Genomic DNA, 26541 nt, shown 5'->3' with positions numbered 1-26541 from the left:
ACCAAAAAATAAAATAAATTGAAATCTAAAGGAACCAAAATAGCTAAAAAATTTCAAAAAGTTTAGTGCTAGGAATTGAACCTGGGGTGCTTTACCACTGAGCTATATCCCCAGCCCTTTTTATTTTTTATTTTATTTTATTTATTTATTTATTATTTTTGGTACCGGGGATTGAACTCAGGGGCACTTCACCAATAAGTCACATCCCCAGCCCTTCTAATATTTTATTTTAGAGACAGGGTCTCACTGAATTGCTTAGTGCCTTGCTAAGTTGCTGAGGCCAGTTTTGAACTCAAGATCCTCCTGCCTCAGCCTCCCCAGCTGCTGGGGTTACAGGCACGCACCACCTTGCCCTGTGCTTTTTTATTTTTTATTTTGAGACAGATCTCACTAAATTGCTGAGGCTGGCCTTGAACTTGTGTTCCTTCTGCATCAGTTAACTGAGTAGCTGAGATTACCGGTATGTACCACTGCCCCTGGTAAAACACTTTTGAAATAAAGTCTGAGAAATCATAGTACTCAATTTTAAGACTAATTTGTAGTGACCAAAAACATATTAGTGGCTTCTTGGGGATGGGACACAGGTATACAGAGAAATCAAAGAAAGGTTTACAGTGGGTATAAGGAAAGTTGTGAGGGTAGTGGAGAGATTAATTATCTTGTTTATGATGTTTGTATAATTAATGCGCATATATATCTGACAATATATACACATAGATATATATACACGCACATATATGACAAGTTTGTACACTTTAAATATGTATAGGCTAATTATAACTCAATAAAGCTACCTAAAAAATTCTCTCCAGGCCAGATGCTGAGGTGCACACCTCTAATCCCAGTGACTTGGGAGGCTGAGGCAGGAGGATCACAAGTTCAAGGCCAGCCTCAGCAACTTAGCAAGACCCTGTCTTGAAATGAAAAATAAAAGGGGCTGGAGGTGTAGCTCAGTGGTAGAGTGCCCCTGGGTTCGAACCCTAGTACCCAAAACAAAACAAAGCAAAACAAAAACAAAATTCTCCAAAGTGACATATTACTTGTATATCCAGTAGGTGGCAGTTGGAACCAGAGTGTTAGAGTCATATTCTCCAGTAGTACTTTAGTTTGTAAAATAACATATGGGAAGAGTCATAACAAGCAAAAAACAATAATACACAAAACCAAACCAAAAAGAGTAAAAATAAGGTAGATTAGCTTCGCGGTATATTTTATGAGATTATGATGAAGACAAAAGAAACATAATTGTAATAAATTGTAATAAATCATTACCAAGTTTGTTTATTAGTTTTTGAATCTTTAGATAGGGAATGTAGAAAAAAGAACAGATAAAGTTCCATTCCAACCACCCTGAGAAATTAGGGGTCTAGTTGATAGTTGAACAACTCATTGCATTTTTATAGGATCTTTTACTGAAAATCTTAAAGTGTGTTATCAAAACCACCTGATATCCCCTGCTAAAAATGCTATGCTTCTTTAAAATGGCAAATTAATGGGGCAAGGTTATAGCTTAGTGGAAGAGCATGTGCTTAGGATGCATGAGGCCCTGAGTTAATCACTAGCACCCACAAAACTGTAAATTAAACTTAATCCTGTTAATATCAATGCTTCATTTTTCTAACTAGATTGAAGTTTCAGCCCTAGAATTCTCTGGTTGTCTTCAAAGCCTCATTCAGCATGAAGGAAAATCTGTCACTCAGCCAGCATAGGGATAGGGGGCAATTCCTTTGACCCCCAGGCCAGTTATCTGTTGAAAAAGGAAAAGAGAGAAACTCTGAAAAAAGTTAAAGTTAATTCACAAGTATTCTTCAAAAGCATTGTTTTGATTTTATATGTGTGAGTATTTTACACCAGAGATTCAGAGATTCAACCAAAGGGTTAAACCACATCCTCAGTCCATTTATTTATTTATTTATTTATTTATTTATTTATTTTGAGACAGGGTCATGATAAGTTGCTCAGTCTCGCTAAGTTGCTGAGGCTGGCTTTGAACTTGTGATCCTCCTGCCTCAGCTTCCCGAGTCGCTGGGATTACTTGAAAGTGCCACTAAGTCTGGCCAACCTATTTTTAGCCATCTGCTATTCTTGTTTTATTTCCTATCATAGAAAAGAATTACTTGATTAGGTGCTTAGGGTACTTAGGGTCCAACTCAAATATCTATATGGATTATAATCCAAGTAGCAACCACTCACAAGAAACTTGGATAGAAAAACTGAATTTATTTCTATCATGTTCCCACCTGTTAAGAAAGTGGTTCCTACATTTCTACATTTCTTTTCAGCTCAAAAAAGTCTGTGATTTTTGTCAATATTTGTTCTGTTGCAAAAATAAATTACCAAAAACCTGAAAATATTCTTATGACATCAACACAATCAAGTGATCTTATAAACACGTTTCAGATACCAGTTTTCCAAGTTCATTCTATCATTCGATGGATTTTAATAAATACTACTAAAGCACAAAAATATTTTAAAGTACTGTACAAAGTAGGTTAAATATATTATCCTGAACTTCAGGTAACAGCCTAGAAAATCTAAATAAAATACTTTTAGGTTTAGCATGCTAAATTTAACACACTAACTAGAATTATGTTTTGGAGGTATGCAAAAGCACCACTCAGTTAAACAGAGAATTATCTACCTCACCCCCAAAATAAAAGAAACAGTTTTATTACCTTGAAAATTCCACCAGCTTCAGGTTGCCTCAAAAGACTGTCTGAGTCCATTCCATCCCGGGCACAGGTGACATACATTTCAGAGTAATCCTTTCCTCCAAAGCAGCATGAAGTTGTTTTGTCAACAGGCAACTTAACTGTTTGGAGTCTTTTCCCTAGATTACCAAATAGTTTATTTGAAGTTTAGTTCTAGAAATTTCCAACCTGTCCAGTATTTCTGAACCCTCTGTAGAGTTTTAAGAAGACCATGGAGGTCAGAACACATCAGTGTATTTAATTTGCCTCCCCCAATGATTTATTTTGAGCAAAGAGACTTACCTCTATAGGAAAAGAAGTTCTGACCATAAATTTTGGGTTATATCTTTGGTCTTTTCTAAAATCATCCAAATGAGACTACTGAATATATCTCTAACTTTACTAGTAATGAGGTCCCTAGCATCTGGTGTTTTCTACACTTGGCAGGGAGTGCACTTTGCTGTGGGCCTACCTGTCTCAGGATCTAAACGAATCACTCTTCCTCCATTGTAGCAGGCCACCCAAAGCTTCCCCTCAGCGTCAATACACATTCCATCTGGAATTTGCTCATCTTTCTCCAGCTTGTAAACACTTCTGCGGTTGGCTGTGGTTAAAAAACAAAACCAAAAAACACAAGAAAGCAACAGGGCACTCAATACAGAGAATCACACAATGAACTCTCAAGCTGATTATAAATACTGATCACTTCAGCTTATCCAGTGTCTGGCATGCGAACAAAGGATTATTACCACATGATTTGGGGTGAATTCACTCCCTTTTGTTTTGGTACAGACATATCTGTCTAAGCTTTCAGAGGAAGAGAGAAAAAAGAAAGGATTATTTTATTTGTGTGATTTTGGGGATGAAATTCAGGGCTTCACACATGCTAGGCAAGTATTATACCTCTGAATTTGCCCCCAACCCAAGTAAACTTTTTTTTGGTGGTGGTGGTGCTGGGGATTGAACCCAGGACCTTGTGCATGTTAGGCACGCACTCTACCAACTACTGAGTTATATTCCCAGCCCATCCCCAGTCCTTTTTACTTTTTATTTTGAGACAAAGTCTCACTGGATTGCTGAGGCTGGCCTCGAAATTGTGATCCTCGTGCTTCAGCCTCCTGAGTTATTGGGATTACAGGTGTGTGCCACTGTGCCTAGCTCCAAGTAAACTTCTTAACAAAATATCAATAGGTAGTTCCCTTTGAGACTGACCTGAGCTGAGGCCCTGCAGGCCCATCTCAGATACTCTTCAGTCTGTGGTTACCCCTTTGCTGTTTTAATTACAAAAATGCCTACTTTAATTATGTCCAAAATCTATAAGGCAACTTAATGGTGAACAATTTGTGCCCCCAAACTAGGAAGATCTTTTTTTGCCTGACCAATTGCTCCAAAATCAAAACTAAATATTAAAGAGCTTTCTTCTGAAAGGAGGGGCATTCTGAAGTCCATTGACTGGTTAAAGGGGGAATCATGGTATACAAAAAACACATCAGTGCATGTGTGAGGCACTGGGTTCGATTCTCAGCACAACAAAAAAATAAAATAAATAAAATAAAGGTCCATCAACAACTAAAAAAAAAAATTACAGGAGGGCTAGGTGCAGTGATGCGTGCCTGTAATTCCAGTAACTTAGGAGACTGAGGCAGGAGGATCACAAGTCTGAGGCCAGCCTCAGCAACTTAGAAAAACCCTGTCTCAAAATAAAAACTAAAAAGGGCTGAGGATGTAGCTCAGTGGTAGAGTGCTCCTGTGTCCAATCCCCGGGACCAAAGGAAAAAAAATCAGGTCAGTACAGTAATCAGATTGAAATATAATGGAAAAATGTTAAAACCATGTGTAGGGAAAAATGGATAAAAACAGTCATAAAAAGGAACACTACATATTTCAAAGCAAAAATATCTGTACTGGAATATTTTACCTCTGATTAAATCTGCATGGAGAGCCTTGTGATTTTCTTCAAGTCATTTTTATGATTGGTTTTGCTCCTTTAGTCTGGCACCTTTCATCAAACAGTTCAAGGACTCCCTTCTAAATTCTTCTAAATAATTCCTTCCTTCCCAGTTTCCAAGTATGGCTCATTTACAGTACATTGATGGAATTGAAACAACCTGTAACCACTTTTCCATTTTCAAAGTTGTTAATTTGCCTCTGAGTACTAGCCTATGATTATGTAAAGTACAAATAAAGACTAGCAACCAAACTCTAATTTTCTGTTCTTTTATCCCATACTGTTGTAGATTATTATTCTTTAGGTACTTCTGTTAGAACAGGATCCATTTTCCAGTGAATACTTTCAGATGATGGTGTAAAGAAAGAGGATTAAGGCCAACTATGGCTATATTCTCATTGTGTTGAGGGCCATGGTTTGGCAGTTCAGTCAAGTCTGGGTAGTTATTATTATATGGGAATAATAACATTGGGAAGTTCTGCATTTGACAAGTAAGGACCTCTTTACATGGGTTGAGGGAGAGGTGCCTTACTAATCACAAACATGAAAACAACCAGTAGTATTGAGAAAAATAATGATAAAGTACATACAGATCTGTCCTGTCTGCAGGTTGTAGTCAAAGGCATCCACAGAGTAGGATAGGCTGTCAATGTAATAGAAGATTTTGTGGTCCAGGGACCAATCCAACCCATTGGAGATGTCCACTTGGTCAAAGTACTTCTTCACATGGTGGTCAGGAAAGAGAGAGTACAGGGATCCTTGGTGTCGCTCAAGAACTGCTGGGGCTGTTTCCTCGGCCATGGTGCCTACAAAAACCAAAAAGCACTGAGCTTGGTGCCACAGCATCTCATCCCACAAATGACACCTTTCTTTCTCATCAGAGATCCTTTCCAGTGTTTAAATCAAGGGAACTGCCAGGCACAGTAGCACATACCCGTAATCCCAGAGACTCAGGAGGCTGAGGCAGGAGGATTGCAAATTAGTGAGAACCTGTCTCAAAATTAAAAAATAAAATAAAAAGGGCTGGGGATGTGGCTCAGTGGTTAATTGCCCCTGGGTTCAATCCCTGGAACCAAATAAATAAACTTAAAAGAATAAACCAAGGGGCTGGGGAGATAGCTCAGTCGTTAGAGTGCTTGCCTTGTAAGCACAAGGCCTGGGTTTGATCCCCAGCACCCCCCCCAAAAAAAAATAAACCAGGGATGTACAATAGTACATCTCAATTTAGGATACACACATCATATATACATATGTATATATGCATATATATTTACTTTTTTGTGGTACCAGGGATTGAACTCAAGGGCACTTAACCACTGAGCTACATCCCCAGTCCTTTATTTTTTGAGACAGGGTCTCACTAAGTTGCTTAGGGCCTCACTAAGATGCTGAGGCTGACCTTGAACTTAAGATCCTCTTGCCTCAGCCTCCCAAGTCACTGGAATTACAGGCATGGGACACCATGCCCAGTTCTTTTTATTTTTTGAAACAGGATCTAAGTTGTTGAGGGTCTCCCTAAATTGCTGAGCTGGTCTTGAACTTGCAATTTGCTTGCCTTAGTCTCCTGAGTGACTGGGATTACAGGCAAGCACCACTGCACCCAGCTTAGGCCTTACATTTTTAAAAATGACAAATACCTTGCTTATAATGCAAATTAAAACTATGCTGAGGGTCTGGGGTTGTGGCTCAGTGATAGAGCACTGGCCTCGCATGTGTGAGGCACTGGGTTCAATCCTTGGCACCACATAAAAATAAATAAAAATAGGGGCTGGGGCTGAGGCTCAGTGGCAGAGCACTTTCCTATATGTGTGAGACACTGGGTTTTATCCTCAGCACCACATAAAAATAAACAAATAAAATAGGGGTATTCTGTCCATCTACAACTACAAAACTATGAAAAAAAAGGTATTTAAAAAAATTATGCTCAGATGTTCTGATTCCTAATAAGGTGGGGTAAACATGTATCAACTTCATTTTCTCTTACCGAGAACAACTCTAAAACCTGGACAAAATGCATGATACAGCTATTTATTTATTTATTTGCTTGTTTGTTTATTTTTGTAATGCTAGGGATGGGACCTGAGGCCTTGTGCATGCTAGGCAAGTGCTTTACCACTGAGCTACATCACCAGCCCTTATATTTTTTATTTTAAGACATGGTCTCACTAAGTTGCTTAGGGCCTTTCTAAGTTGCTGAAGCTGGCCTGGAAATTGTTTTTCTCCTACCTCAGCCTCCAGAGTCTGGGATTACAGGCATATACCATCATGCCTGGCCAAGAAAAGGAAACTCTTGAAGCTCAGAGGGTCTGGAGGAAATACCTGGGTTATTTTCCATTCCATTTTCTCCTATTCCTCACGCACCAGTCTCCATTCAGTTCTGCAGTAGGGGTAACAATAGCAGAGTGGCCAGCAATAGGAAACTATGGGAATTAAAACTCTGAAACTCTGAAGGAAGGGGACATTCCTTTTCATTTGGTGATACTGCATGCCAAGTACTTTTGCTTTTATTCTTTTTTAAACCCTTTGCTTTTTTTTTTTGCGGTGCTGGGGATTGAACCCAGGGCCTTGTGCATGCAAGGCAGGCACTCTACCAACTGAGCCATATCCCTAGCCCAATCCTTTGCTTTTTTAAAAATTTATCTTTATATATATATTTAGTTGTTGATGGACCTTTAATTCATTAATTAATTTATATTTTTTTTTAGAAAAAAAATTTGGGGATTGTATTTAGAGCTAGGGTCTCACTGAGTTGCTTAGTGCCTTGCTGTTGCTGAGGCTGGCTTTGAACTCATGATCCTCCTTCCTCAGTCTCCCGAGCTTCTGGGATTACAGTCATGTGCCACCATGTCTGGATAGTATTCATTTATTTATATGCAGTGCTAAGAATCAAACCCAGTGCCTCGCACATGCTAGGCAAGCGCTCTACCACTGAGCCAAAACCCCAGCCCTAAACCCTTTGCTTTTATATTCTTTTCTTTACTGTCCTTTGGCTGCTTGGCCCCAGGGCCAGCATAATCATAGAAATGGGTAGTTTCTGGCTAGCAGAATGAAAAGGAGAACTCCAGGAAACTGGAAAGTACTGAGAGATAATGAAGAGGCAGCTGCTCAGGAATGCACCCCCCAAAAGCTGTTTAGGAACTCCTAGGTTCACCCCAAATTTGTACATATATGGATTGGATTCTAATCAGTATGTTAAAGATTTGGGGCCCAGTATGATATAATTCCAGCTATTCAGGAGGCTGAAGCAAGAGGATCACAAGTTCAAGGCCAGCCTGAGCAACTTAGTAAGACTCTGCCTCAAATTAAAACAAAGAAGAGGGACTTGGGATGTAGCACAGAGGTGGAACCCTCTTGGGTTCAATTCTTAGAACCACCATCAAGAAAAACAACAAAAAAGATTTTGGGAGGCTCAGAAATGGTTTCATTTGTTTGTTATTTTCACAATCCCACAATGCTGGGGACTCGAACCTGGGCCTCCAGCACGGGAGTCAGGCACTCTACGTGATATGCTATATCGCCAGCACAACAAAAAAGATTTTGGGAGTGAAGCTAATGGACAGAATGCCTTCTATCCCATACTGATCAGTGAGAGACACATATATGGGACATATCCTCATAGCACCTAATAGAAAAGCAGGTGGGAAATTGTGGTCTTACCCTAAACATAAATATTGCCTGCTAAGACAATTATAAGAACATGTTCCATAGGGTTTAAACAGGACTCAGGGTCTTCTCATATTCAAAATGTCTAGGATACAACAGAAAATGACTTGGTGCTATAGTTTGGGTTTTGGATGTCCTTAAAGGTCCATGTGTTACAGGCTTGGTCCCAAGGGTGGGGCTACTGGGAGATGCTGTGCACCTTCAGGAGGTGGGGCCTTATGGGAAGTCCTTAGGTAACTGGGGGGTGCCCTTGAAGGGGATTGTGGGACCCTGGCTGCTGTAGTCACTCTTTGCTTCCTGATTCAGGAGGTGAGCAGTTTGCTGTCTTATACATTTCTACTATGATGTGCTGCCTCACCAAAGACTTGAAATAAGGGGACCATTTGATTATGGCCTTGGACCTCCAAAACTGTGTGCCCAAATAAAATTTTTCTCTTTATAAGTTAATTCCCTCAGGTATTTTGTAATAGTGATAGAAAGCTAATACACTTGGCAACAAAAAGAAGCATGGAAATAAACTCACATAGGAACCTGCAATCAACATATGCTAAAAATTATATGGCAGATGTTGGAATTATTTCACAAAGACTACCGCAACTCGAAGACTCAAATAATTACAAACAATCTTCAAACGAAACTCAAAATAGAAAATATCAGCAAGGAAGTAAAAGATATAAAGACTAACCAATGAAATTTTTAGAAATGATTTTTTTTGAGACTGATTTTTTTCTATGTTGTCCAGACTGGCCTCAAACTCCTGGGCTCAAGTGATCTTCCAGCTTTAGACTCCCAAGTAGCTGGGACTATAGGTATGCATCCCCACATCCAGCTTCGAACTGAAAACTTTAGAACTCACTGGATTGACTCAATAGCAGAATAGTGATGACAGAAAAGTGTGTACCTGATGACAGACAAATAGAAATGATACAATTTGGGACTAGGAGGATAGCTCAGTGGTAGAGAGTATGCTTAGCATGTGCTAGACCCTAGGTTCAATCCCCAGCTCCCCATTCCCTGCAGATATTATATAATCTGAACCAGAGAGGAAGAGAAAAAGGATTGGAAGAAAAAGGATTAGCGCCTCAGGGATCCATAATGGGACAAATAAAAGGCTAATGCATCACTCCTCCAAGCTTGGTGAAAAGCTTAAAACTGTAGATTTTGGGGGGCTGGGGAGATAGCTCAGTCGGTAGAGTGCTTGCTTTGTAAGCACAAGGACCTGGGTTCCATCTCCAGTATCCCAAAAAAAAAAAAAACTGTAGATTCGAGCAAGCCAGGCGTGGTGGTGTAGGTCTGTAATCCTGGAAGTTTGGGCGACTGAGATAGGAGAATTGCAAGTTCAAAGCTAACCTCAGCAACTCAGTGAGACCCTAAGCAACTCAGTGAGACTCTGTCTCTGAATAAAAAATAAAAAAAGTCTGGGGGATGTGGCTCAGTGGTTAAGCACTCCTGGTTCAATCCCCAGTACAAAAAAAAAAAAGGTGAGCAAGGGCTGGAGTTGTAGCTCAGTGGTAGAGCGCTTGCCTCGCATGTGTGAGGCACTGGGTTCGATTCTCAGCACCACATAAAAATAAATAAATAAAATAAAAGTATTTAAAAAAACAGGATAAATGCAAATAAATGCAAGCCTAGACACATAATCAAATTGCTGAAAATTAAAATCAAATTTGTAAGTGACAAAAGAAAAATGTCATATTACACATAGGGAAACAATGATTTCAGGGACAAAGGAGGGAATTAAATATTAAAAATGGCCAATTTACTAAGAATATATAGTAATCTTAAAGATGTGTGTGCTTAACAATAGAGCTTCAAAATACACAAAGTAAAAGTCAGAAGTGAAAGGAGAAATAGAAAAAACACTGAATTATAGTTGGGGACTATCAATATCCTTCTCTCAGTAATTGATACAAGTAGATAGAAAATCAGTAAAGATACAGAAGAACTGAATACCCTCAACCAACTGAATCTAAATGATATTTGTAAAACATTCTACCCAACAACAACAGAAGACACATTCTTCTCAAATGTATATGGAATAGTTCATTCATTGAAGTCGTTATTCAATATTCTGAACTTGAGTGTGATCTCAGGGAACAGATCAGAATGTGACTATAATGAAGAAACTGGAAAGCTCATCTACTATATCATATACCATCTGAAAGAAAAGCAAGTTAGAGAAAGAAAATGGATTACAAATGGGAAACCTGAATAGCAAGCAAGACCAGGTAGTTCCTTCAACCCTGGGAAGAAGGATGATCACAGAGCAGTTTCTTGCTATAGGGCATTTGGGTTTGTTTAATAAATATTCATCTACACGATCTGCCTCATAGGAAGAGATGCCTGGAACATGACTGTGAAAGGGTTTCTTGGAAAGGGTTTTTCCTTATTGAGATAGAATAACCTGGTATGTGCTTCACCATGTAGTAATGAGCACAGACATGTCAGACCTTGGGTGTGGTGATACTTCCAGGCTATGACCACCTGGAGACTCCTTCTAGACTGTCAGATGTCCCTTTTCTGGGCCTGAGACATTTCTAAGCACCAGATGATCTTTCTCTTAAAAAATGTCCCCAGGTGCTTCTGGAAGGTACAGACCACCAATAGGTACACCCATGATGACACAATTTTAAGGAAACTTCTGATGACCCAGAGACTCCAGATTAGGAACTCAGGCTTCAGGATGGGCATGGTAGCTTAGGAGACTGAGGCAGAATTACTGAATTTGAGAGTAGCCTCAGCAACTTATTAAGGCCCTAAGCAACTTAGACAGACCCTGTCTCAAAATAAAAAAAAATTTAGAAGGGTTGGGGATGTAGCTCAGGGATCAAGTGAACCCCCTGCATTCAATCCCCAGTATTGCAAACAGCAAAACTCAGGCCTTGGAAGACATCTTTATTTTTGTCTCACAAAGCACCACAGAACTATAAACTTCTTGCCATGAGGGAGAGAGAGAAAAATCAATTTCATCAGGAAGTATCCAAACATAATTCTTTATCTTCAAGCAATTACTGGCAGAAAGACTCTGAGTGGCTTTTCATCTTTAATCTTTCAACCTGCCCTGCATAATATCTATGGTCATATAAAGTTCAGGAAAATGGGGAACATTTTATAGCCAGCAGCTCAGATCTCACCTGCCTTCCATGGTGACAGTGAACGGAGCCAGGATTGTCAACAACCACGAGGGGACAGTGTGGGGAGGTGGAAATATCAGGGATGAAGGTCAACTTTGACTAACTTATAAAGTTGTTAATGATGTAAGGTATATGCATGAAGTGCATTATCTAATTTGAAACTGTTAAAAAATTTTCAAAGTTTTCTGCAGACATCATAGTCAAGATTGGTTCAAGCGAGAATTAACAATGAATATAAAACTTAACAAAGAAATTTGGGTGAGTACCAGAATATTTGCTTGGATTTAAAGTATCTCTCCATGTTGTAACCAGTCTCAATAAACCTATCTCCTTTTTTGTTCAGTGCTAGGGATTGAACCCAGGGGTGCTCTACCACTGAACTACAGGCCCAGACCTTTCTATTTCTTATTCTGAAGCAGGGTCTTGCTAAGTTCTCCAGGTTGGCCTCAAACCTGTAATCTTTCTGCCTCAGCCTCCCAAGTAGCTGGGATTTGGTTTCAAGTTAGTCCTGAATGATCCCTGCCTCTCAGTATTAACACCCTTGTGTAGTCCCCTCCATCCATCATTGTCTCTATGACCAATATCAGACAGCAGAGGTGATGGTACATCACTTCTGAGATTGGTTATAAGACTGTAGCTTCCATCTTGCATGTTTTTCTCCACCTCCCCTTATCACTAGCTCTGGGGGAAGTCTGTCTTAAGCAGTCCTATGGAAATGCCCATGTAGTAAGGAACTGAAGGTTCCCCTCTTGCTCACCCCTACTTGAGTGAACCTGGAAATAAATCTTCCAGGTCCCTTCAGAGAACCCATCATCCCCAGCTGACGGCTTGACCTCAAGTTCATGAGACAGAGTGAAACAGAACCATCCAGCTAAGCCACACCCACTTCCTGACCTTCAGAAAATATGTGTGATAATACATATTTGTTATTTTAAGCCACCAAGTTTCAGGGTGATTTGTTACACAGTGATACATAACTAGCAAATCTCATAAATTGCTTATAAATTGCAGTAAAGCTGGGCAAGGGTGTGATGGCCCACACCTGTTAATTCCAGCAACTCGGGAGGGAGGTTAAGGCAGAAGGATTGTGAGTTCAAAGTCAGCCTCAGCAACTTAGAGAGGCCCTAAGCAACTCAGCAAGACCCTGTATCTAAATAAAATACAAAAAAGGGTTGGGGATATGGCTCAGTGGTATGTGTCCTTGGGTACAATCCCTGGGACCAAAAAAGAAATCTGCAGTAAAAAAGCAGTTATTATTGTCAGGTGCAGTGATATGTAACTGTAATCCCAGCTACTTGGGAGTCTGAGGCAGGAGGATCACAAGTTCAAGGCCAGCCTGGACAACATAGTGAGACCCTGTCTCTGAATAAATAAATAAAGGTCATGGATGTAGCTCAGTGGCAGAACACACCTGGGTTCAACCCCTACTGCCATTCACACAAACCCACAAAACAAAACAATACAAAAAAAAAAAAAACACACTTTACTCTGCAATAGAGAAATCTGACAGGATCTTAATCTGGTGACCAAAATTAACATCACCAGTGAGGGGCAGAGGGACATCATGTGCCTCTACATGGGATACTCTAAGAAGGACAGAACATCACTTACACAGTATTCCAGCCAAGAATGAATAACATTAAGCTAATCGCAAGGAAACATCAGATTACTACAAAATGAAGAATGTTCTATTTAAAAAAGTGTGGGGGGAGTTAGGTGGGACTGTATCCTTTAAAAACGGTAATGTCATAAAAACAAAGAAAGCCCATGGAAATGTTCCAGATTGGAGGATGAAAAGACAAGGCAAGTATGTGCACTGTACTATCCCAAATTGGATCCTTTATTTGAGGGAGAAAAATTCTTTTTTTGTGGTGCTGGGGATTGAACCCAGGGCCTTGATGATTAGGTAAGCCTTCTACCACTGAGCTATACTCACAGTCCAAAAAATTCTATAAAGGTTATTTGGTCAGTTGACATAACTGGAATATAGACAGTACATTAGATAAAGTTATTGAATCAATTTTAAACTTCTTCAAGTTGATAACTATACTGTGGTCATGTAAGAATATGTTGTTTTTCTTGGGAAACTCACACTGAAGTAGCTTAGGGGTAAAGGTTCATGATTTATATGCAACCTATTCTCAAATGATTCCAGAGATACTTAAGTTTAGACAGAGAGAGCAAATGTTAAAGCAAGCAGAACAAAGTGTTAACGACAGGTGACTTCAGGCAAGAGGTATACAGTTGTTTGTTTTAGTATTCTTACATTTTTTCTTGTAAATTTCTTTTTGTGTGTGGTACTGGGGATTGAAACCAGGGTCTCACACATGCTAGGCAAGTGTCCTACTATTAAGCTATGTCCTCGGCCCTTTTTATTTTTATTTTGAGACAGGATCTCACTAAGTTGCCCAGACTGACCTTGAACTTTCCATCCAGGTGCCTCAGCCTCCTGAGTATCTGGGATTACAGCATGCACCATGGTACCAGCTCTGTAAATTTGAAATTATCTCCAATTTATAGAGGCTGGAGATGTAACTCAGTGGTAGCATGCTTGCCTAGCATGTCTGAGGTCCTAGGTTCCATCCCCTGTACCACAAAAATAAAACAAACAAAAAACCCAAGGCCCACTTGAATAACACTGTGACCACTACGGCAGTGAGCACTTTCCAAGTCATAGTGTTTCCTCCCAAGCTCAGCAAGCAGATTCTAAAAGGAAATCATACCAGCAAAGTATCTCCCTGCGGGATCCACCTTCCCATCATTGAATCGATTATTTTTCTTGTCTTTATCCACTGTAGCCAGCACAACGACTGATTGATCTTCCCAGTTCAAGGTACAGAACTTTGTTCCAACTGTGGCAACATAGCCTCCTGACTGGCGAAGGGCCACTGAGCTGACTGGGGCATCTGTAGAGGCAAAAGCAATAGTTAGAAGACAACAAACAGTCCAGTGGCTAAGCAGCACACTGAGGCCATCATGTTACCTGACATCTCTTAAGGAAGGAGTCCAGCGATTTTGGTAATGGGAAGGTTCTCTTCCTCCTGTTGAATAGCAAAGGCTACATAACCCAATGTATTTTTTGAGCATGAACTCTATACACTGTTTTGGGCAGCAAAGTTAGGAAGGTGAAGATGGTCCAACTCTTTTGAAAGCTCCCAGGCTCATGGGAGAAGCAGAGAAGTCAAACCACAGGAACCAAGGTCAGGCATGTGGCTCAGTGGTAGAGTGCTTGCCTAGCATGCATGAGGCCCTGGGTTTAATATCCAGCACCCCCCAAAAAATCACTGCAGCCTCAATATACTTGGGCAGGTACTACTCTCAAGTCTAGAGGAGAGATCCCTAATTTGGGGCCACCAAGAGAGTCCACACAGAGTGAGTGATGCTCAATTTTCCTGACTGCCAGGAAATTTGGAGACTCAAACTTCAGTTCTAGCAACTAGGTTTTGTGACATCTCTCTTCTTCAAGACAACACTTGGCTTTTTTTTTTTTTCAGTGCTGGGATGGAACTCAGGACTGAGCATGCTAGGTAAGTGCTTTACCACTGAGTTTATCCCCAGATATTTTTCTAACTAAAAACTGCTTTTCAAATCTTGTTTTGGAAATAAGCATGATAAAAATAACCTAAATGTAGATGCAGTAAAAATACAATGACATCTCTTCACTTTTTAAGTAGAGAGATTAGTTACTGTGGTGAGAAGTCATAGGAAATAAATTTATCAGAATTTATTTTGAAAACATTTCCTAAATACCCAATCAGTTGGTGCAGAGTATGGGGCTATCTTAGCTCAAAACCCTCCTCAGAGGTCAAGTCAAGTCATTGAGAGCACCGGGGAATGTGCAGGACACTATTAGGAGGGAGGGTTAGACTCTCCTCAAGGATCTCATTCTGTGGTATAAGACCAAGCTACTGCCAATGCCATAAGCCCCTTTCATGGTTTGGGGTGGGATGCTCTGCAGATTAGGGGTAGGCACGTGTGCATACTGGAAAAGAGAACTAAGGGCCAGGCACGGTGGCGCACACCTGTAATCCCAGTGTCTCAGAAGGGTGAGGTAGGAAGATCACGAGTTCAAAGCCAGTCTCTGCAACTTAACAAGGCACTAAGCAACTCAGCGAGTCTGTCTCTAAATGAAATATAAAAAAGGGCTGAGGATGTTGTTCAGTGATTAAGCACCCCTGGGTTAAATCCCTGGTACCAAAAAAAGAAAAGAAGAGAACTAGGAAAGACAATGCCCCCCAGGTCACAGTCACTTTGTCCTCAGCATATTCCTTAGGTGAATTAAAAGACCTTCTAGGCTGGGGTGTAGCTCAGTGGCAGAGTGCATACTTAGCATGTGCAAGGGGTCCATCCCCATCACTCCCCCCAAAAATAGTTTGAGTTTTCCAATTGGATTCATGGGCAGACATCAGGAATTCCAAAGGTTACAGGAATTCCTCATATCTTTTCTCAAGAACACAATAATGAAAACAAGAAACTTCTTTCTCTTTTGATAATTATACCAGTTCATTGCCTTGGGCCATAGAAAGCAATAAACTCCTCTGGAAACCACAGGGCCCTGAATAGAATCACATTCAAATGGACACAGAGGCTGGGGTTGTGGCTCAGTGGTAATGTGCCCGCCTAGCATGTGTGAGGCACTGGGTTCGATCCTCAGCACCACATAAAAATAAATAAAATAAAGGCATTGTGTCCATCTACAACTAAAAAAAATATTAAAAAAAAGAAATGCACATGAAATTCCATCAGGAATTCTACATTTGTGTGGTGAACAAAGTTAGTACTGGTTGATGCTTTTGAAGTTCAAAAACTCTTATTCTTACACTCACAGAAGGGATATGTCTTTTATTTATTTATTTATTTATTTATTACTTTGAAAAGGTAGGTGGCCTCTGCTGTGTCACTAATTAAGTCTCCCGATTTTCAGGGCTATTGTCTAAAGATGTTAAGGGAAGATGGATACTGTAGTTCCTCCACAGCGAAACAAAACTGTAGCCTGGGGGTGCAGCTCAGGGGTAGAGCACTTGTCTAGCATGCACGAGGCCCTGGGTCCCCTCCCCAACACTGCAGAAACAAAAACCAACCAAACAAAACTTAGAATATGCCCCTCATTGTAAGAGGATGAGGGAAGCATTCATGATCCATAATTTACTCCTGGGTAAAAGTGGGAGGACACAGAATTCTGACAGAGAATTCGAGAATCCAAAAGGTTTTAAAGCACATTAGCTATGCTTTAACGAGAAGGTTCCAGGGGAATGACTAACAAGGAGACCATTCATCCCCTGGGCAGATGGCTGACTGCAAAGATATGAACTTCATTCTTACCCACAGTCACTCGCTGCACTTGCTTGGTGAGAGAATTCCAACGGCAAACCTTTTTTGCAGGAATGTCTACAAAGAGCAGAGAGTTGGATGATTCTTCCCATACTGGAGACTCACCACACCGACAATTCTCCGGCAAAACACACTCAATCTTAATGGAAGACATTGTCCTGGGAGAGACCTATTGAAGGTAGCAGAGATCAAATGAAATGTAATTGCATGGATCCAATTTGGCACCACACCGGTTTTAAGACCCTGGTAAAAATCCCAATACAGACTACACACATAGCTTGTTTTATGGCATTTTGCAGATATTGCATTTTTTACAAATTGAAAGTTTTGTGACAACCTTGTGTGGAGCAAACCATTTTTCTAACAGTTCAGATGATACTGAACATCTTTCAGCAGTAAAATACTTTAAATTAAGCTATGCACATTTTAAGCATAATGCTATTTCACACTTAAATAGAATACTGGTATAATTTTGGTACCAGGGATTGAACCCAGGGGTACTTAACCACTGAGCCACATCCCCAGCCCTTTATTATTTTTTTTAAATTTTTTAATTTAATTTTTACTTTTTAATTTGGGGGGTGGTAATAGGGGTTGAACTCAAGGGCACCCGACCACTGAGCCACATCCCTAGTCCTATTTTGTATTTTATTTAGAGTTGCTTAGCACCTCTCTTTTGCTGAGGCTGGCTTCAAACTCAAAATCCTCCTGTCTCAGCCTCCCGAGCTGCTGGGATTACAGGCACGTGCCACCATGCCTGGCTTATTTTTTTTTTAATTTTTGAGACAGGGTCTTACGAAGTTGCTTAGGCCCTTGATAAGTTGCTGAGGCTGGCTTTGAACTCCCAATCCTCCTGCCTCAGCCTCTTGAACTGCTGGGATTTCAGGCATGTGCCACTGCACCAGGCCCATAAACATAACTGAATAAATTTGGATGCTTTATTTTATTGGGAAATTTACTTTATTGCAGTGTTCTGGAAGTGAACCTGAAATCTCTCTGAGATATGTCTGTTTTTTTTTTTTCATTACTGAGGGTTGAACCTGGGACTTGAAGCACTCTAGGAAGCTAGGAAGCACTCTACCACTGAATTATACTCCCAGTCCTTTTAAAGTTTTGAGAAAGGGTCTTGCTAAGCTGCCCAGGCTGGCCTCAAACTTATGATCCTTCTGCTTCAGCCTCCCAAGTAGCTGGGATTACAGGGGTAGGCCACTGCACCTGCTGCCTGTTTCATTAGAACTGGAAAGATAAGGTGTACTTTCCCAAAGTCAGAACAAGATAGGCAGTGTGACATGAGGAGACATGTAGGAGGAAGAAAGAGATGATAGGAGACAACATGAGACAGCTTCAGTCAACTTACCAGTGGTGTTTTCTTTCTTATAAAGAAGGAAAAAAGTGACACTCCAGTATCCACACCTTGGTGCTAGTGACACTCAGAGAGCAGAACTGGCTGTTTGGACAGTGCAAGGTCACCCTTTATACCAGCACCCTGGTCCCCAAGGTAGGTCAGGGGGCGGGCAGTTCCCTCATTGGTGGCTGATCTGGGTGTCTGCAGGTTACCTTCTCTTGCTTGTCCTCCCCCACCCATCTGTTGGTGCTCTTGATCCCCCTTGGAGGCCAGGACCTTCTTGACCTATATTTTTAGAAATATGTTCACCAATGATAATACACTGAATTAGAACTAATATCCAGGGCTGGGTATAGATCAGTGGTAGAGCACTTGCCTAGCATGTGCTAGACCCTGGGGTTCAATTTCTAGCATAACCACTCCCCAAAATAGTCCCTAACATCCATTTTCAAAATCAGGCAATGGTGAGCTGGGGTTGTGGCCTAGCATGTGTGAGACACTGGGTTTGATCCTTAGCACCACATGAAAATAAATAAATAAAATAAAGGTATCATGTCCATCTACAACTAAAATATATTTAAAAGAAGAAAAAAATCAGGCATTGGAAGGAGTGGTGAAAAGGACATTGGCAAGATACAAGTGGTGGAGGAACCCACAGCCACTTGGCTATGACTTGCTTCCTAGGAAGGCATCGTGCCAGTTTGGCAAGAAGTCTTGAATGCAGGCAAGGAACATTCTATGCTGGGATTATAGGTCAGAAATGGTGACCAGTGAACTGGGAGAAGAAAAAGAAAAGATCAGATAAGATCCCATGTGACAGGCAACTTTCAAGATCTTCCTTTCCTCTTTCCCCAACTCTGCCTTGAGTAAGCAGGTTTCCAGTGCTGATAAAAACTGCCTGCACCTTTATGCTTCTGTCATATATCTGCTTTGAGCTAAGAGGTCCTCCACATGGGTGGGCAAATGAACAGGAGAGGAGAAAAAAATAAAAGGAAAATAATCTTTGGTTTAATGTTTCCTTCAAAAAACACTTTTTTTTTTTTGAAACTCACAGCTCAAAACTGACTCAGATACTGCATGCCAGCCTCCTAGCATCTGGAATGTTCATTGGCTGTTAAAAATTGGCTCAGACTCCAAAGGTCTTTCATGCTATCATTCTTAGATAAGACCCAAGATCAGAGAAGCATCTTTTGCAATAGTGACTCTTAACCCCAGGCTCTTTCTCTGTCGCTCTGTCCTGCAAGCTGGGGGCTGCCAAATGTCCCATTCCTTTCCCACCCCGCCCCTCCCTGGCCGCCTAAGGGTGGCTGAGCCGGGAGAGAGGGGACGAACATCAGGGGCCCGCGCTTTACCTAGGTTACTTGTGCGACAGGCGGGTCCTTCGCATAATCTGGCAGCCCCGCTGAAGCCTTGGGTGACGATCACAGTGCCGGCGATAGCGAGGCACTGGAAAACTGCAGGCTGATCCTGCCTTGTCCCTGGTGCGGAGCTCTGTGGCGGGTGCCAGGGCCTGCCTGGCGGTGCGGGAAGCGGATCCCAGGGTGCGCAGGCGGGCAGTTGGTCTCCTTCCGGCTGCCGGTGGTTGGGAAACTGGGTCGAGTGGGTCTCGCTCCGCCATCGCCTGGGCCTTTCCTCTCCAGGGAGGGGGTGGGGAAGCAGGCCCAACCCCGGGCACTCACCAGGCGGGGTGACTTCTCACGGCGGCTAGGAGGTCAGGTAGAGGACCGCGGGGAGGGGAAGCCCCAACTGGGGCACTGCGGTTGGGCAGGTGGATGACCGCACGCCTGGAGACAGGTGGGGTCGGCGACCCCGCTCGCCGGCCCTTCCCTTTCCTCTCCTGCGGCTGGAAGAATTCTGCAAAGCCACCCGCGGCAGAAGTGGGGGTGGGGTGGGTAGAGACTTAGGGCACAAGGAACCTAAGCTTTGGACTTTGGTCAGATGTCTAAAGTTCATCTCTTAAGCAAACAACAACAAAAAAAGGTTATTAAAATGCCTAACAAATAGGGTTCTGGTTAAACACAAACAGGTTAAAAAGGAAAGAACAAAGTGGTTAAACAAATCCTCCCTCTTCCCTGGTCAGGAAGACCCTGAAAGCTGGAGGTCAACTCTTGCAAAACTTCTCTTTGGTGAGGAAGAGAAGCGGCTTTATTTGATCTGATTTTAAAATTACATTAAATAAATGATCCTAAACAGCATTCAGATTCGTATATTCAGATTCATATTTCCCATCCCTGCTCCTGCCACCTCATCATCCATACTTTTTTTTTTTTCTTTTTTTTTTTGTGATACTGGGGATGGAATTCAGGGCCTTGTGCTTGCAAGGCAAGCACTCTACCAGCTGAGCTATCTCCCCAACCCAATCCATACTTTCTGGTATAGATGTTTAAAAGATTTTAAAATTCTCTTTTTGCATCACTGGGGATGGAACCAGAGCCTCACTTTCGCTAGACAAGCATTCTACCATTGAGAGCACTGAGCTATAGCCCCAGCCTCTAAGAGATTTTTTTAAAAAGTAAAAGTAAGGGAGAGCAACAGAAAGGTACCGGTTTCCAGGGACTGGAGAAGGAATTATCTGTCCAGGTGAAGTGAGGGAACCTTCTGGGGCGATGAGAATGTCTGTATACAGACAGAGGCTTGAGTAGCACAGGTGTGTGTACTGTCAAAACCTTTCTGTGGTAAATTTGAGATTCGTACATTTTATTGTATGTATTGAATCCAAGATCTGCATTACCCCATTATTTATGTCTCTCAATCTAGGGTTCTGTTTCCCTGCCATTTGGACTGTACTAAAATCCCTTAGAACCTGAAAGCACCATCAATTTGGCATTCTAACTTTTCATTCACTAAGAAGGAAGGGTTAGAAATTAACAGCTAAAAGAACAAGAAAGTTCCATACAATAGAGCAATCTGAGCTAAAATCTTGTTGTTTTTTGCAGTGCTGTGGATGAGAAAAGATCTAGAATTTCTTCTTTGGCACTAGGGAACCTCTAGGATTTACTGTTAATGCTTTCCCCCTTTCTCTTTTTCCAGAGCTGGGGATTGAACCCAGGGCCTCATCCATACTACACAATCACATTACCACTGACCACATGACCTGCTTGGCTATACTTTCTAGGAAGTTTCTTCCTATTCATGACTTCCTCTACCACTTCAGTGCTAATGACTATCCAATACTATCTCATATCTCAGCCTGTCTCCTGAAGTTTTCTTCATAAGAAAGTTTTAAACTGCAAATTGAATTTATTTAATAATAAATAGCTATTCAGGTTATCTATTTCTTCTTGAATGTGTTTGGTAATATGTGTCTTTGAAGGTATTGACCATTTTGTCTTTGCCATTGACTTTATTGGCACAAGGCTGTTTATAATATTCCCATTATCCTTTTAATACCAATCTATAGCAGTTTCATCTTTCTTATTTCCTTTTTTCTCTTTTTGGTATGGGGCTTGAACACAAGGATGCTTTACCACTGAGCCATATCCTCAGCCTTTTTATTTTTCATTTAAGGCTGGGTCTTACTAAGTTGCCCAGGCTGGCCTCAAACTTGTGAGCCTCCTCCTTCAGCTTTCCAAGTTGCTAGGATTACAGGCATGTGCCACTGCACCCAGTTTTCTCTCTCATTTCCAACTAGTAATTTGCTTTTCTTTTTAAAATTCAGTCTCATTAGAGGCATATTAATTTTACTTAATTTTTAATTTTATTTAAAAACAACTTTCAACCTCAATGATTTTCTCTATACTTTTTACTCTTTTTTGTGGTATTGGGGAGGAAACTAAGGTCCTCATACATGATAGGCAAGCTCTCTACCACTGAGCTATATTCCCAGTCCTTTCCGAAAATTGTTTTTATTTTGAGCAGAACATGGTGGTTCATGCCTATAATCCCAGAGACTCAGGAGGTTGAGAGGCAGGAGGATGTCAAATTAGAGGCTAGCCTGGACAATTTAGTGAGATTCTGTCTCAAAAAATAAAATAATCTGGGTGTGGTGGAGCATGTCTGTAATCCCAGTGACTCGGGAGGCTGAGGCAGGAGGATCACAAGTTTGAGGCCAGCCTCAGCAATGTAGTGAGGCCCTAAGCAATTTAGTGAGATCCTGTCTCAAAATAAAGAGGGCTGGGGGTGTGGCTCAGTGGCTAAGTGTTCCTGGGTTCAATCCCTGGTACCAAAAATAAATAAATAAAATAAAATGAAAGGGCTGGGGATGTACCTCAGTGGTGGAGTACCCCTGAGTTTAATCTGCAGTACTGCAAAAAAATTTTTTTTGAGACAGGGTCTCCAATTTGCAATCTTCCTGCCTCAGCCTCCTATGTAGCTGGAATTATAGGCGTGTGTCACTATCCTGGGTTCTCTATTTTCCATTTCACTGACTCAGTTCTGACCTTTATAATTTTCTTTCTTCCACTTACTTTGAATTTCATTTGATCTTCTTTTTTGAATTTCTTAAGGTGGGAGGTGAGGCTGTTTATTTGAGACCCTTCCTTTCTAATGTGAGCACTAAGTGCTCTAGAATTCCCACTTTTTTTTCATTCTGTTCAAAGCATTTTCTTTAATTTCCTTTTTGAGTACTTCTTTGACTCCTGGTGTTGATAAGTGTGTTGTTTAGTTTCCAGTAATTGGATTTCCCAGAGATGTTTCTATTATTGATTTCTGATTTTATTCCATTGTGGTCAATGAACACTGTTTGACTTGAATCTTTTAAAAAAAACTTTTTGGGTGGAGTGCAGTGTGCACACCTGTAATCCCAGAGGCTCAGGAGGCTAATGCAGGAAGATTGTGCATTTAAGGCCAGCCTCAGCAACTTAGTGAGATCCTGTCTCAAAAGAAAAATAAAAAGGTCTTCGGATGTGACTCAGTGGATAAGCGCCCCCGGGTTCAATCCCTGGTACAAAAACAAAACAAAACAAAACAAAACAAAACAAAAAACCTTTTTGGCTTAAAACAATGAAAATTTAATTTCTCACAATTCCGGATGACAAAAGTCCAAGGTCATTGACATTGGACAAATATCAGAGTGTTGGCAGAGTCATTCTCACTCCATAGAATCTAGAAGAAAATCATTCCTTGCCTCTTCTAGCTTCTAATGATTGCTAATATTCCTTGGTTTGTGCTGTGCGTGTGTCTGTTGTGCTGGGGATTGAACCCAGGGATGCTTTATCATTGAGATATATCCCCAGTCTTTGAGACAGGGTCTCACTAAATTGCCCAGGCTAGTCTTGGCCTTGCGATCCTCCTACCTCAACCTTCAGAGTAGCCGTGATTACAGGTATGCACCATCATGTCTGGCTGGCATCTTTTAAATTTATTAAGACTTGTTTAGTGTCCCAGAAATTGTTCTTTTTTGTGAACTGGGGATCAAACCCAGGGCCTTGTGCATGCTAGGCAAGTGCTCTACTACTGAACTATCCCCTCCAACTCTGATCTATCTTGATAAATGTTCCCTGTGCATTTGAAAAGGATGTGTATTTTGTAGTTGTTGGGTGTCGTGGTAAATGTCAATTGAAAATTTTACTCAAATTTTCTATACCCTTACTGATTTTCTGTATACTTGTTCTATTAATTATAAACATAGAACATAACTCTGAATTTGTTCATTTTTCCTTGCATTTCTATCAGCTATTAGTTAATGTATTTTAAAGTTATGTTATTAGGCATATAAACATATGAATTTTCTCTTGTATGATATTAAGATAGTCATTCCAGCTTTCTTTTAGTTAGTGTTAGCATGGCATATCTTTTTTTTTTTTCAGTGCTGAGGATTGAACCCAGGGCCTTGTGCTTGTGAGGCAAACACTCTACCACTCTACCAACTGAGCTACATCCCCAGCCCTGGCATATCTTTTTATCTCCTCTTAGTTTTAACCTATTTCTGTCTTTATGTTTAAAGTAGACTTCTTGCAGGCAGCATAGAGTTGTGTTCAGGTATCTGGGTTATCCAAGAAATCCTTAACTCTCCAGGCAATTCACTTTCTTCTGGGAGGCTGTAATAATTAGAGCATTCCTCCTAACAGGTCATATTTGCTTTCTATCACCACCCTGGAGGAGATAATAGACAGGAAGTAGTTCTACTTCTGCAGGACAGTTTTTCAGACAACAGGTACGTACAAACCTATGGCAACTCCTCAGGCTGTACCAGATTTGGTCACAGTGGACCAAGCACACCCATGGAGGATTACCCAAGGCTACCTGAGAAGTACCAATGTCTACACTGGAGGTGAGGGCGGGTAGAAAAGAGAAAACTAATTTTTTTCTTTTGTTACTGGGGATTGAACCCAGAGGTACTCTACCACTGAGCCACATCCTTAGCCCTTTTTATTTTGAGATAGGTTCTCGCTAAATTACTTAGGGCCTTGATAAATTGCTGAGGCTGGCCTTGAACCTTCTGCCTCAGCTTCCTGAATGACTGGGATTATAGGCATGCACCACCACATCCAACAAAAATTAATTTCTATAGGGGAAGATTTTATTGATTGAAAAACGTGTTTTCCACTTCAAGAAAGTGTTTCAAGTAAGAGTGAAAGAAAAGGACTAATTTAAGATACTGCAGCCAGAATAGACCAATTAGGAATGAGGAACATTCCCCCAAAAGGGTAAGAAGCACTTGCTATATGCTTAGTGTATTGGTTTCCTACTTATGCTGTAACAAATTACCACAAATTTAATGGCTTAAAACAACATAAATCTATTCTCTTATAGTTCTGGAAGTCAGAAGTCTAAAACCATGGTATAGGCAGGGCTGAGTTTTTTTTTTTTTTTTTGGGTAACTTCTAGGGAGAATGTTTCTTTGCTTTCTGAGTTTCTAGAGGTTGCCTGAGTTCCTTGGCTTATGGGTTTTCTTTACATCACTCCAACCTCTTGCTTCCATCATTGCATCTCCTATTTATTAACTTGGATCGGGGCTGGGGAGATAGCTCAGTTGGTAAAGTGCTCGCCTTGCAAGCACAAGGCCCTGGGTTCAATCCCCAGCACCGCAAAAAAAAAAAAAAAAAAAAAAAACTTGGATCCTCCTGCCTCCCTCTTATAAGTACCCTTGTGATTATATTGGTTGGGACCACCTAATAATTCAGGATAAACTCCTTATGTGAAGGCCCTTATTTTTCATTACATCTGCCAAGTACCTATAACCATGCAAAGTAACATATTCACAGGTTTCAGGGATCCGGATGTGGACATCTTTGGGCCTACCATAGGCAGTTACAATGTCGACTAGCTATGGAGAAGGCAAATCTCCTGGGTCCTAGATCTAATGTGAGCTCTTCCATGCTCAGATTTGTGTGAATTATCCTGCATCTTTGGATGTGAACCTCTTAACTGTTGGCCTTTGTGTAAGAAGACTAATTTTGATTCAATCATCTCTGTCCAAGATGGCAGGATGAAGTGGTACCAATTAACATGACTAAATCCCCACTCAGGTTGCTTTCTTCAGGGAGAAATTGAGTAAGAATACTTAAGAGAGCATTTTGGACATGGGAGGCAAGCAAAATGACCAAAAGTATGAGCTGTGTATGTAACTTTACAGATTCTAGTTCTGACCCTGCTGTATGTATTAGTGGCAGAGTCTTGAATAACGATCTTAACCAATTGGCCTCAGTTTTCACATGTGCCAAATGGAGCTTATAGTATCATCTTTATATGGTTTTCATGAGAACTAAGTCTAAGGTCGTCTATACAAAAGGCTTAGCAATGGACCTGATATAGAGCAAGGGTTTAATGAATGTTGTTGCCTTTTATTATTTGAAGGCTTGACTGGTCTGAAGCATGTTTCCTAGCTTGTTTGGTCTCATTTGGGTTCTCTAAGGGACCCAAGTAGCCAAGTGCTCTACCGTTGACTTACATCCCTAGCCCTTTTTATTTTTTGAGACAGGGTTTTGCTAAGATGCCCTTGAACTTGCAATTGTCCTGCCTCAGTTTCCCAAGTAGCTGGGATTATAGGCATGCATCATTGTCCAGCTTCTCAGTCCATCTTTGAGGACTGGAAGACAAGACACTGGCACAAATTCTGCCCCAGAGATACAGGCCGCTCTGTTTGACCTTGTTCATTGTTATCCAGTCAGCAAATATGACTGAGAAGAATGAATGGCCAGAGTATTGACACAGCCAACAGCAGCCTTGTGAACATCATTGTTGTTGGCTTTACCCCTATAACCACCTCTGTTTGCAGAGCTGGTGGGAGGGGGATGAATTTAACCAGAGGTTGTTTTGGAAAGTAGAAGAGGAAAAGATAGGACAAAGAGGAAAAATCTGTTACTAGGACAGGGATAATTATGTTCCCCTCTGCCCCCACTGCCCCGGCTAAGCACTTGAAAGATCTGAGAAACTGCTAACTGGAAGTGTTTGTTTTGTTTGGGTGCTGAAATGATTATTTCAATGTGATTCTAATTTTCCAAATTTCAGCAATTCTTAGAATGGATTTTTTTTCATCATGTGAGAAAT

At 41.0% G+C, this 26541-nt stretch overlaps 1 protein-coding gene across 2 annotated transcripts; it reads right to left on the bottom strand.

Moving 5' to 3' along the window:
* Positions 1 to 1255: 1255 nt before the first annotated feature.
* Positions 1256 to 19604, bottom strand: Rgn (regucalcin). 2 transcript variants are annotated; one of them, XM_047536072.1, is made up of 7 exons: positions 19464 to 19604; positions 16758 to 16935; positions 14159 to 14341; positions 5229 to 5444; positions 3163 to 3294; positions 2676 to 2830; positions 1256 to 1747 (listed from the first exon to the last, which is right to left on the bottom strand). In XM_047536072.1, the coding sequence occupies exons 2-7, from the start codon at positions 16918 to 16920 to the stop codon at positions 1697 to 1699; spliced, it is 900 nt and encodes a 299-aa protein (XP_047392028.1). In that variant the 5' UTR covers positions 16921 to 16935; positions 19464 to 19604; the 3' UTR covers positions 1256 to 1696. The 2 variants fall into 2 exon arrangements, with proteins under 2 accessions (XP_047392028.1, XP_047392027.1); XM_047536071.1 differs by lacking the exon at positions 19464 to 19604 and adding an exon at positions 18124 to 18232.
* Positions 19605 to 26541: the final 6937 nt, after the last annotated feature.

Source organism: Sciurus carolinensis, chromosome X (assembly GCF_902686445.1).
Source record: "Sciurus carolinensis chromosome X, mSciCar1.2, whole genome shotgun sequence".
In the NCBI taxonomy this organism is placed as follows: domain Eukaryota; kingdom Metazoa; phylum Chordata; class Mammalia; order Rodentia; family Sciuridae; genus Sciurus; species Sciurus carolinensis.
Note: the sequence above shows the minus strand (reverse complement) of the source record. Positions and strands in the feature narration are given on the sequence as shown.

Coding starts and splice junctions, on each gene's coding strand:
- Rgn (XM_047536072.1), bottom strand. CDS start 16,920: ATGTCTTCCATTAAGATTGAGTGTGTTTTGCCGGAGAATTGTCGGTGT. Junction 14,342..16,757: donor AGTGCAGCGAGTGACTGTGG/GTAAGAATGAAG, acceptor TTGCCTCTACAG/ATGCCCCAGTCAGCTCAGTG. Junction 3,295..5,228: donor CCTGCAGACAGGACAGATCT/GTATGTACTTTA, acceptor TTTTAACCACAG/CCAACCGCAGAAGTGTTTAC.